The sequence below is a fragment of the Bactrocera latifrons genome, unplaced genomic scaffold, assembly GCF_001853355.1.
Source record: "Bactrocera latifrons isolate USDA-ARS-PBARC rearing strain unplaced genomic scaffold, ASM185335v1 scaffold_88, whole genome shotgun sequence".
NCBI classification, from domain to species: domain Eukaryota; kingdom Metazoa; phylum Arthropoda; class Insecta; order Diptera; family Tephritidae; genus Bactrocera; species Bactrocera latifrons.
Window position 1 is genome coordinate 333862 of NW_017537578.1, and position 13344 is coordinate 347205.

Below are 13344 nucleotides of genomic sequence, written 5' to 3' on the forward strand. Positions count from 1 at the left end.
TCAACTTTTACAAGGCAAAGGCCTGGTTTGTACTTTCCTAGATATTTATTATTTTGACTCAACCGTTTGGTGTGAATTCCGCGCGAAGACTGCCAACTCATTGACACTCGCAGTATTGGCCGCTCGAGCTATATCATTAAGCGGATACGCTCTTCGACGAAACACAATTATTTCGTTTTTCAGAACAGTCTTCGAAAACATTCGCTTTATTTATAWTTTGCATACAATTGGATGTAGTGTTCGAGTCGCCACATTTCTGCAGATTTTCTTTTTAGTTTCTGTTTGGCTTTTATTTAGTATTTGCACGATTTGCTCTTCACCATATGACTCTATGTGCGTTTGTAGTACTATGGTTGTATATTTATTAGGGCGATTCAAAAAAAAAAAATTTTTTTGTCGTTTGGTACTCTGAAAAATGGGTTCCTAGACACCTCTAAGCGAGCCTCTCCAAGAATAAGTTCTTAATTGTAACGGGAAGGTCCTTCTACTTACAATTTTCTACAATATTTTTTCTTATTATCATATAGAAAGTTTTATATCTCGCTTCCAACTACTTGAAAAAATATCTTGTTCCTTTGATTTTGTAGGAAATTGAATGCTCTACAAAAAAGGTCTATACGATTTTTTCGTAAACCTAACCGTTTAAAAGATATAAAAATTTCCCAAAAATAATCAAACTTTAACTGTTGATTATTTTTGGGATTTTTTTTATTTCTTATGAATTTTATAACTCAATGAAATAAAATCATTGCGAATTATGAAACTCATAGTTTTGTAGGAAATTTACTGCTCTATAAAAATGATATCTTATGATTTTTCGGTTAAGTTAGGCATTTACAAGATATTCATCGTCAAACATCAATGCATATTAGGGTGAATCAAAAAAAAAAAAAATTTCGTTTGGTACTCTGAAAAATAGGTCCCTATACACCTCTCAGAAACCTCTCCAAGAATGAGTTCGCAATTGTAACGGGAAGGTCCTTTTTTTGAATCACCCTAATAGATATATCTACAAATATGTTAGTTGTAGTTGGATGTGTAAATGTTTTGATTTTCAACGTTTCAGTTCATTCCCTAATTATATTTTATACCGCTTCACTCAATTTCACTGCTGTTTTAATTGATTTTGTTACAAAGTTCTTAAGCGAAACACTGGGCTATGACTGAACATATACTCTAGAGAAACTGTAATGTCGGTTTACATTTTGGAAGTTCTTACAAACGATAACAGAGATTTTTGGTGACATTCAAGTATATTATGTCAGTTAATATTATCAGATTTTCAAGTCACCACAACTAAGCTGAAAAGACTTAGTGATGTGTAGTTCCAAAAATTATGAATAATTTCATTTAAAGATAGTCCGAGCATTACCTCATTAACGGGTTCTTATTAAATATTGCTATTCTAACGCCACAGTAGCGAAAATGTAATATTTTACAGTTTACAAAATGAACAGTTACAGGTACATGTCCATGTCTTGTTAACAACAACTTCAAAAATAAACTTTATGCGGACTCTCTGTGTGTAGAGTTTTATGCTTTGAATACTGAAAACAGCTTGAGGTACAATTTTTTTTATTGACGAAGACATTAAGCCGGAAATGGGCCTATCTGAGCAAATAATTTTTCTATGAAGGGATTTTCTCAACGTGTATTTAAAGTAACGTGAATTTGCTTGATAATTTTTGTAATTTCTAAGTGTTGCACGTGATATGATGAAATGGCAAACCTTAGTGAGCACACTGACAAAAATTTAAATAAATTAATAAACAAGCATAATTGGTTTTACCCTATTAGGATGGTAAGGATTAGACTTGTCATCGAGGTCATCCGACGAAACGTGCTGTTTCGACGAGGCATTCAAAGAGACGGTTAGTGTCATTCGGAGACTCGTTGCTTGCAGGACATATATATGATATGTCAGGCTCGATTCTGGATAAGTAGGAGTTTAACCTGCTACAGTATCCAGAGCGAAGGGTCACTCTCGATTGTCGTGGCAACTTAAGCTTTTCGTCTGCAATGGGTGGGGTTTTGACGAAAAGTACGCCATTCGCTGAGAGAGAACCTCTTGAAAAACACGGCATCCCTATTGGTTTTCGCTGTATATCTATAAACTATGTCATGAAATAAAAATCTCCATTAACACTCGAGTTCAGTCAATCTAGGCCAAATTTGAGTTGGCCTCAGAAATGTAAACAACTAGTTTCTAAATTAAGAAATATCTATTCTATTGTAGGAATACAGCTAGCTTTAAGTCAACTACGTAAACCATGTATTTAAGGTATGAAAGTCAATAAACGCAAATTGTATGTCTGCATCAATAATTTATACATTCTAAAGCGCAAAACGCACAGCGGTTCGCTAGCTGGTCATGTCGTCTGAATGGATGAAAACACTGCAGCTCAGAGAGTATTCAACGCAGTACACCGACTTGGGAAGCAGACCTCCACTCCTATAAATCGATAAATTAACCCAAATTGCAAATACCAAAATATTCCTTACCTTTCACTTAATATTTGCTTAAAGTGGAATTTACTGCAACAAAATCTAGTCAAATCCTTAACCTTTGAGTGTGTTGGTGTATTTAACATCACTGCTTTTCGCCACACCCGCCTTCCTTTAAATACTGCGAGGTGCGCGCCGCCAATTATCTAGTTTACTACTTCCTGCTTGAATGCGCGGCAATGCAGAAATTATTGCTCCATTAACGCACAAATCGTGCGCCACCTTCCCCTTTGAGACACCGTGACGTCAGAGTTGTACCAACAATTTCGATTTGCATTGCGCACTCAACGGAGAAAATAAGAATATATTTGCATATGTATATTCATATATATGAAAATGTATTTATACAATTGCTACTGCTTGTACAAAAAAAATAATTGTGTAAAAAATATATTTTTTTGCTTACATAAAGTTAAATGCACCCAATTCTATTGAAAGGCGTAAACAAATGTGAAAATTTCGCTGAGAAGAATTCGCAAATTTCTCAACCGCACGAGAATGTGCTCTTCGAAATCGCAATTTTTCGATTTATTTATATTTTTTGTATAATTCATTTCAAAGCGACTGCAGAACACACACCCACTTTTGGGAAAGTACGTATGTATAGCTTGTAGTATATAGTAAGTGCAAATAGTAACACGACGGACAAATAGAGAATATGTAACTAGACTTGGTCTCGACATGGTTGCAGAATTAATGAAAATATCTTTGAAACCAATATATAGAAGTCGAAAGCACTGAAGCGATGTTTTTTAACTAGCGGCAATTGAGAGTCCTCAATCTTCTCTCTCGACGAACAAATAACAAACTCTATAAGTCTTTCGTTATTATCGTTCTGCTATTCTGATGAGTCGACGTTACGAGTTTTCGAGGGAAAGGTTCTGCAGAAGATTTATGGTCTTTGCGCATTGGCAACGGCTARTATCGCATTCGATGGAACGATGAGCTGTTCGAGATATACGACGGCATTGACATATCGACTCATATCGAATTAAGGGATAATGGCTACGCTAGCTAGGTCATGTCGTCCGAATTGATAAAAACACTCCCCCACCGTGGGAAGTATGGGAACACCTTCACTTCGTTGGAAATGCCAGGTGGAGAAGGACCTGGCTGCACTTGGAATCTCCAATTGGCGTCAAACAGCAAAAACAAATAACATTTGGTGTCCAGTTGTAACTCTATAACCGTGTAAGCGGTGTCTACCTTTCTGTTCGGCATATGACAGTAAAGGTCGCTTTTAAAACTTAACATCGGCTAAGTGACAAGAATGCATTTGGGAATGCACGAAATTTATTAATCAACATTTTCTTAATCTAACTTGATACACTTGACCCAGGGAGTGCCAACTTCTTTAACTCGTTAAAAAAAAAATACGTTTTCTGGAAGTCTGCAAAGTAGATCCGTGGGGTGGCCGATAACGATGCCTTTTTCGTATTTAATGAAACTACGCTCCTTTCCCACGGCATTCGGGTCTAAATAAGCGGAACGGATCCGGATTGTGATCCGGCCAAAGACTGTCAACTCGGCACCATGCCTCGAAATTAATTCACGAACGTTTTCTGTCCCTACAACAACAACAGAAACAAAGCAAATCCTACGAAGTTTAAATTGAAGTAAATTTTCGAAGTCAAGAATACTCAAGGAGGAAAAAATTATAAATATTATGTATTTATTAAAAACGTTTGTATGTATGGAAAAGATTTCAAAATCGTGTTTTTTAATATATCCTAAATTCTGAAGTAAAAAAAAGTAAATAACCAATCTCCAAAAACAGACCAAAAATTTATATTGATCATTCTTTATTTGGTATAAGTGCGAGGTTTTCCGATTCAATTCATTTTCTGACAACTATTTGTATTAACTAATACATTTGTATATGTGCTGACTAGTTCGGCGCTCCACTGCGACTTTAGTACTTGTTCGTTTATACATATGTAAAGCAATGTCTCCTTTAAATGCGCACACATCACAAAGTAGCCGCCATCGCCGCTCGTCACATGCAAATTACGGTCAAGCGCACGTGGCGTCTGACAGTCGGCCGCGTCACTTTCCACAAGCGCCAACACCGCTACAAGTACACACAGACATATACATATATGTATGTATGTATGTATGTAGTATATATATTATAAATACATATGCACTTGTTTATAGCGCAGATATTAACGTTGTAGTTTGGGGGCTTGTCTCAAACGGCAAATGGCGCAAGCACACCAACAATTATAACCAGAAATGAAATTTTCTCGTTGCCGTAGTGGTTGAGTAGACGATTTACAAATACACACGCACACATGTGCAACGATTGCACTTTATGGTTGCCGTGCTCTACCGCACAAAAGCGGCATATTTTTACGTGAGCATTATGGATCTGACGCACATATTTGTGTGTAAGTATGGTTATAGTATGTATAGATATATGAATACGCAGATATATACCTTTGTATTTATTGTTCTTCACTTGAACATCAGACAATTTAAATGCTAATATAAATAGTAGGAGATGAGAAAGGCAATGGGTGTGAGTTCACATACTATACGCACACATACATACGTATGTATGTACATATGTATATGCACATGTATGAGAGTACGTATATATGGATGTAAATTTCGTACACTTTTTGTAAACAAATCGGCCTTTTAGAAAAAAGTAACGGTAATTTATTCTCGCATTGATCTTGTTGTGGCTGGAATCCAATAAGGAAGTGGTCATTATTTTATTACGTAATAAAAATGCGCCCATCAACAAATTTGTCATAAGTAGAAATGACACACGTTGAGAGTATTTTGAGTGAAAATTTTAAAAATGACTATATGTACATATACAGTTGAACTTCCTTAACTTGAATCACTAGAATCCACAAAAAACTTCGAGCTAGAGAACCTTCAATTTATGGAAAGAAATTTGTATGAAATTTGGCTTCTATTGCCAATCCAAGAGCTCGAGTTATGGAGAAATTCGAGTTATAGAACGGAGTGAGAACTTTTTTTGAGGAAAAAGAGACGTGAGCAGACTTTCAGAGCGATATCTCCAAAAATTAAGGGGACTAGTTCGCATATATACAGCCAAGCAGACGAACGTAACGAAGACAACTCTCGCTCGTCATACTGAATTTTATTTTGGATGATACAAACTCACCTTGTATTCCATAATCTCTTAAAATGTAGCAAAACTAAATTTCTTTTTGAATAATCAGATAGGAGGTGCTAGGTGAATTCTTCACGAGAACCTTCAGGCACCGTTGATAGGGGGTTGGTAGACAAAATAGACTACAGAGCCTCACGCTTCTGTTCGGAAAGGTTTCACGTCACAGTAAAAGAGGGTCGATAGCGCAGGAACATGCGCCTCGCCTACGTAACTTACAACATTTATGCGAATGGATTAGAATCATCAACGGTGTAGAACCGGAATCCATTACTCCGAGCTGAACCTTAGGCGAAACTTAAGCTATTACAGTAGTACTATCTTCCAGGTGAAAGTGTTTGTCGTCAGGAAAGCGACTGAAATAACCAAAAATGCAGGAAACAACATAAGGAAGATCACTGTATCCGTAGATAGCCAGGCAGCAATTAAAGCAATAATCTCTCATAGCATTCCGTCAATGCCCTTAGAAGCATGGAGACAATAGATGACTGTCGGAAATCGGCGGCATAAACACTGCGTTCGAGGCCACAAAGCAAACCTGAGATATGATACAGCTGATGAGCTTGCCAAAAGTACCATCCATCTGACTACTGTACCAGAACACGAAATGCGGAAGGGCTGACAGACGAATTAAGTCGAGATGGAATGGCGTAAGAATATGCCGGATCGTCAAGATCTTGTGCAAGAGCCCCGAAGGAAACACTCAATTGTTTTGCTCACATTGCCTCGAAAGGCCCCATGCCTTTGTGCATCAATATCTAAAACTCGGCTTAAATAAATAGAATTAATATATAGGACAAACCAAAATTAGATATCAAGTCGCTCTTAAGGCAAATGCTGACGTTCTGCATGACTAATAAATGAGCTGACACTAAGCTCCATCTGGTCTTACTAAAGACTAGTAGGTCTATGTATGGCATGACAACCGATTAGTAAAACCTTATCCAATCTAATAAGAAAGGCAGCCACTAAAAAAAATTCCTACTAAAATTTATGGAACACCACCAGTGAAGGTGACAACAAGCTTGTAAATCATCAAAATGAAGGCATAAATCATTACAATCAGTCTAAAAGTTCCCAAGCAGGCTCTATGATAGCTGCAGAGTACTTAAGCGTGTGTATGTCACACTTTTGCCACCAATATTACAAAAGCAAAGAAAATTTAGGACAGCTAAACTGATTAGATTAAGATTTAATTGTAAATACTTGCCCAAAGTTTGTAAGAAAACAAAAACAAAGTACTTGAAAGAGAATGTTATCGATTTATCTTCAAGTTTCTAATGGTTTTTGTTGTACTGGCAGAAAGCATTCCCCAAAAAATTCTACAAAATATTGGCGCGTTGAAAGTTCTTCTTGTAAATTTAAATCTCATTATAGTAATATAATATATATAATAATAGTAATCATAAACAAGCTAAAAAAAAACCTTGCCTTGTTTACCTTTCAGCAGATAAGCCATAGCACTCATAGCACATAGGCACTCGCGTGTGAACCTGGAAATTTATTGAAAGTGAAAACAAATGCATAAATATTGCATAGCAATAAACGAATTAATTATGCATCAATCGGACGTGACAGAAATCGGTCAGAGATCAATTAGTGATTACTACTTTTTTTACACTGGGTTATGCGTAATATATGGACATATGTGGCTTGGCAATAAACATTACGCCAAGAGTTCAAAGCTGTTCAGTTAGTACGGCATAACGGTTCACGCTTCGGCCGAATGCCTTATAGGATTACCATCTTGATATATTTTTGTTTTTTTTTATTACTAACTGATAATTAAAGAAAAGCTCGGCGGTTGAGCAGAAATTTGGATTAGAATTGAAGTAGGAGTATGACATCTCGATCATTTCTTTTGTAAAGTTTCATGTGATCGGAACGAGCTTCAACGAGCTTTTGTAAAGCTTTCATATAATCGGAAGCTCTTTCACTGTTACTTGACTGATAATTAAAACTAGAACAAAGTATATCCAGGTTGCCACGAAGTTTGTAACACCCCGAAGGAAACATCGGAAATCCCAGAAAAACTATATGTATAGTATATAGTTGCCTGAGCTATCAAAATTAATTTTTTGTATGGAAAGCTTTTTTGTCTTTGACAATATATTTTTTGTTTCTGACAATATATTTTCAGCGTTCGGAATTCGACTTAGATTTTTTTCCAAAGCAACCATACTATGTACCTACGCCAATAAAAAGAAAAAGAACCTTACTATCTGCGAACATGTTGTTCACATCGTAACACTTTAGTATATAACTGTCAGAAAAACTAATCAAATCTATCAAATTCAAATCTCTCTATGGAATCTTTTTTGTTTCCCGAATTATCTTCACAAAATTTGGAACAGATCATTGTCCATAATTACTTAATGGCTGGCAACCCTCTTACCAATTTATACAGATTATTTATTTTACTTTATTAAATCATTGTTTGCCATCGTCATTATTATCGTGGCTTTATTTCGGTTATCTTTCATTATTGCTACTGACGAATTTGTTATCGAAAAACCCAAATCGTCACAAAAATTATTGACGAGAAATTGTTTTTTTTTTGTTTTTTGTTTTTGTTTAAATAAAAGTGAAGTGGCAGCAATTATACTTGCAAATGAATCAGTATCGTGCTGTTATCACTTTTAGTTAAATATTTTTCTTTAATTTCGAAAAATTAAGTGTTAGTGATAGTAAAGTACTAGTGGTTGCTACAACTTTTAATTAATGTCACATCTAAGGTAAAATTATAAAAATATTTTCACAAGTACCTCGATAGGATTGATTATCATCACTGTCTGTTCAGTTTGCAGTTTCGAAAAAATTTTGCTCTGGAGTCATTCACAAGCCACATGAAGGCACTTCGTAAGTATTGAATTTTTCCGACCACTTGAAGTGGTCCAATGATAAGAGATTGAATGTAGATAATAAAACTTTGGCAACACTCATATTTATGCTCTTCTATGTATTTGTATATAAAATAAGTACGTATTAATATATTAAGTACATTTCTATGACATCTTCATGGAATACATATTTGAAAGAGAAGATAAGCTACCAAAAAATTAAGACCTTGGTATGCTACTATAGTTGCAATACGGTGGGATTTACCATATACACCACTCCTCAAAAAACTATCTATCGATTGCAGATATTCATATAATGATAATATATATAATTTAACGAAAAATATATAAATAGAAAAATAGTCTTTATGTTTGATTGTCTCGAAGAGCAAAAACAATTTTTCCAGATCCCGACACCCATTCAATCAATTATTTTTTATACGACCGTGCATAACTACGCCATCCAACTTCTTTTGGAGTGAAACCTTCCCTCCCAGATAAAGCATGAGGGTATGTGAGCTATGTCCGATGGTTCTTCTGGAAAATTCACCTAACGCCGCCAGTCATGCAGCTGATTTCGCTGCTCAGCTTTCTACTGCAATGTCAACTGGTGGTATGGTAATTTTCATGTGCAGCCGTTGGAGTGGTACTTTTTCCTAATAAGATACCAAAGAATATCACAGCGCTTGAAAACTAACTAACTATATACATATCTCATGTGAAAAGGGAGCAATTCTGAGTCGAAGCTTTACTGCTGTCACAATAAGTTGTTTAACGAACATCAGGCGACTCTGAATGAAGCTTGGACTAAGAATATATATGCGAAGCTTTCTTGAATGTTTGCCACAGGTGTTAATAAACGAGAAGGAATGAGGAGCTTGCCTCTTTCGTCATACTTTTTCCTGTTTTTTTTTTTTTTGTCTAAGCCTTGTTTGAATATTTGCGCAGAATGTTGTGTTTTTCATTAAGGTCAAAATATTGTTATGCTCTCTTTAAATTATACTCTGCTCAGACATCCTTGATAATTTCGCTTGTAAGCCAAGAGATATGTATCTACTAATATGGTTCGCAGAAGAGGTTACACACTATAGTGATACTATTAAAATATTCACAATATTTATCAAAAAATATCCAAAAATTATACGACTGTTTCTGGGTCTGAGACGATTTATAAATTTCCTCATTAGCCGCTCAACTGCTGTTCGTTCAATGAAAACAGTATTATACGAGTTTTAAGCTTGGTTAAAGGTAAGCTATTTTTCTAATTAAAAGTGTTTCGAATAAAAATTTTGAAAAATTTATTTTTAATCCCGATATTGGAACTGGCAATTATTTTATCTATAACACAAAAAAATGAAATTTAAAATTTAAAATTTTTAATTTGTAAAACTGGAAAACTGGAAAATTCAATTAAAAATTGTTAAAATGTTTTTGCTTCAAAAACTAGTTTGAAAATTAAAAAAAAAATATTTCAAAATTAAGAATTAATATTAAAAATATGTACTTCAAAAAATTTTTAAAATTAAAACCGGAATGAAAAGATTTAAAAAATGAAAGATTTACATGTTTCTAACTTCAACACTATGATCAAAAGTAGTTAAATGAAATAAAATAGATGCAACTGTGTTGAAATTTTATGAAAAATAAGATTTTTTTAAATTTAGTTTTAACTTTTTAAACCAAAATTTGGAAATAAAAATTTTAAAATCACTTTTAGTTGAAATCTCAGTATTGCAAAATAAATAAAAAAATGAATAAAAATCTAAATTCAACTGTCTTTTTAATGGATGTCTCTTGGCTAAAATGCATAAAAAAATATTTTTAAAAAATTTAAAGAATAAATAAAAAAAATTAAAATATGAATTAAAATCTTTTTTTTTTAATTGAACCGTTTTTTATTTTAATTTAAATTTATAATGTGTATTTCACAAAATTATTTTAGCAATTTTTTTTTAGAAAATTTTGCTGAAAGGCCTCATTCAACAAAATTTATTTTACACAGCAGATAATAAATAAAACTTAAAATGCTGAGCAAAACAAACAAATGAACGGCAAAAATAAAAAACTTAACTACTCACATATATTTTTTAATCAAAAAAAAAAAAAAAACAAACGCACCTTAATTTTGCCGCTGCCTTTAAACGAATCCGCTGACATTTGACTTACAGTCACCACTTTCTCTTGCATTTTGTTGGCTTTTTCACCAACTAATTTTATTCAACAATTTTAGAAAAAAAAAAATTTTTTAACACTAATTCTTTGTGTTAACAGTAAAACGTGTACACACTTCTATGAAATATATACAAGAAGCACACCGAATTTCATTTCACCCTTCACCGCGTACACTGCTGTCCAACCATTTGTTGCGTGCAGCACAAAAGTCAATGAGAAACTAAAGTTCTTGCGGTAAAAGCGCGACTAAATAAGGCATATAATATAATTGATGCTAACCGCATCCTAAGTCAGTCCATAACTAACGACAAAAACGACGCGAGGTGACCGCAAATTCAGGCGACTAAAGGTGTGCGTGTGTGTGCATTGTTATCTTTGTAATTAAGATGGTGTGTGTGTGTGTGTGTGGGACAGTAGCACTGGAATACAGATAAAGTTTAACTGTGTTCGACTGATTGACCGATCGCCGCTCGTATTTAGTAAGCGCTGCCATATTCAAAATTTGGTATCAAAAGCCGACGATTTATTGTTGCTGCAATCATGTGCTAGTGGTGGGTGTATTATTGCAACAACAAATGAATGTAAATGCTATGCCCATTTAGGCACATATTATAACTGTTTAATAATCAGTAAAATGCCGATTTCGTGGCTTGCTCAGTTGCTCGCTTTTATAACGCATACTCACTGTGCGGATACCTGGGCGTATACGTAACATGAGCATATGTACTAGTGGTAGGGTTTGCAGTTGCTACCACACTTTTAAGCTTTGCAGTGGGCGTTTCAATAACTTTTAAGCATTTCAAATATAATAATGTATTACTTAGAATATAGAGATTTTTTTTAGTTGCAAATATTCAAATATTGACAATTTTCAGGTAGTTTTCGGCAAATATTCCACAGACCAAAAAAAAAATAAAATATTTATAAAAAATATATAGCACTCTCTTTATAAAAGTGTCTTTATTTAAAAAGTCTTAGAAATACATTTACGCAAATACAAATATACATGAGTTTACTTCACAAATTTGAATTTATCAATCATTCCTTGTCAAGTTCTTGCTGTTGACTCTGGTCATCTCTCGACTCATTGAATTCATTAAAATCGCAGATATAATTTATTAATGTATCTAGGGCGTGAACAAATGTTGGCGAAAGGGCATCATTCAGGGTCTTCAGAAAGTAAAGTTTTACTTCATTTGTATACAGCTGTGAAAAAAGAAGGCAGAGAATGCAAAAAAAAAAAATTAAATTAAATTAAAAAATAAATAAAATAAAAATAAAATATCAAAAAGGGCTTTAAACTCTAGAAAGCATAAAATTTAAACATACAACGATCTTTATCTTGCTTTTGATCGATCAGTTTATATATGCTTTAAGGATGTGATTTCGGCGGTTCCAACAAACGAACAGCTTCTTAGAGAAAGAAGGATGCGAGCAAAACTTGCGTTTGTTTACACAAAAATTGAGATATTCGAATATTTATTTAGACAGGCAGATGGCTCGCACATGATATGGTCTCCGATCCGTTTCCATGACAGTCCGGTCTAAGTAAAAGGAACGGACCGGAAATGACCATGCCTTGAAATTACTTCAGGAAGATTTTCTGCCGCTACAGAAACAACAACGTGGCCTCCGATATCTCCCACTGAGTGTTTACAACTTCGTGGCCAACCTAATATGTATATCCTGCATAAGTATATGGCTTCACTTATCATAGAATAATCTTGAACCTATCCTAAACTAGAATCTGCATCCATGAGCGCCGAAACGCTGTTAACTAAGGATGCTTACAAGGCTTTCGGTTCTCTTTCCATTCACTAAAGAAGTGAACCAGGCTCGAAAACTCAAATTTATCACCTCTTCATAGCATTTTAGGCGCCAACCCACTCACCACATACAACTAACTTAACATCACCCGCACTCACCTGCCACATTGTGCCGCTGACAGAAGCAGCTCTATGTCTAAGCGCAAGCTCTTTCATCATAGTCTTCACGAAGCGTGAATTATCCAACTGCTCAATGATCATTTGGAAAACGGCGAGCACATCCTTTTGATGTTGACTGGCGAACTCAATGTCCAATACACCGTTAAAGCGAAATATTTCATAAAGATCCTCATGTTCGGCGAAGAAACTGAAAAACCAGAGCGACACGCACTTACCAAATGAATATTCATTCGTTTTTCTTCTTTTTAATGCTCTATCCCTAGTTTAAAGGCTTATGTACATACTTCACATAGATATTAAGCGCTGCTCGGCGTTGCTTTTGTTTAATTATAGTCCAACCATTCTGCAACGATTTTCTCTCTGTACTTGTCAGCCCCAACTCATCAGCCACGGGTCTGATTTCGTACGGTTCCAAGGCTCTGGGAAACACGGGCGGTGTTTTATTCTCCGTTGTTTCAATATAAGAACCTAGAGGTATGTGTATTAGACTCGCGCTGAAGCTAATTCTCTTGGAGTTTACCCATATTTTAGTATTTTTTCATGCAAATGTATATTTTAAGTATGATATTGTTCTGTCAGCGTACAAAAATTAAAAAATATATTTTTTTTTTTTTGTTTTTTGATTTATTTATTATGAAAATCCCAGTAACTGAAATTAAAGGAAGTTGTCAATTAATATCATGCAGTGTTTTGAAAGCATTTACCTGCAAACGAGAAAGGACGTTAACTTCGG

The 13344-nt window shown here is 34.6% G+C and overlaps 2 protein-coding genes across 2 annotated transcripts in view; both read right to left on the reverse strand.

The window, feature by feature from the left end:
* Positions 1 to 10887, reverse strand: part of LOC108977365 (facilitated trehalose transporter Tret1-2 homolog) — a 19792-nt gene extending 8905 nt beyond the window's left edge. Inside the window, exon 1 of the mRNA XM_018946991.1 lies at positions 10612 to 10887. Within this exon, the coding sequence (XP_018802536.1) occupies positions 10612 to 10680 (69 nt within the window). The 5' untranslated portion in view covers positions 10681 to 10887. The remainder of the gene's footprint in view (positions 1 to 10611) is intronic.
* Positions 10888 to 11629: 742 nt separating this feature from the next.
* LOC108977366 lies at positions 11630 to 13158 on the reverse strand. The gene is made up of 4 exons (XM_018946992.1): positions 13132 to 13158; positions 12896 to 13079; positions 12591 to 12798; positions 11630 to 11871 (listed from the first exon to the last, which is right to left on the reverse strand). Exons 1-4 carry the CDS (start codon positions 13133 to 13135, stop codon positions 11704 to 11706), a joined length of 564 nt encoding a protein of 187 aa, XP_018802537.1. The 5' UTR covers positions 13136 to 13158; the 3' UTR covers positions 11630 to 11703.
* Between the last annotated feature and the right edge of the window lie 186 nt (positions 13159 to 13344).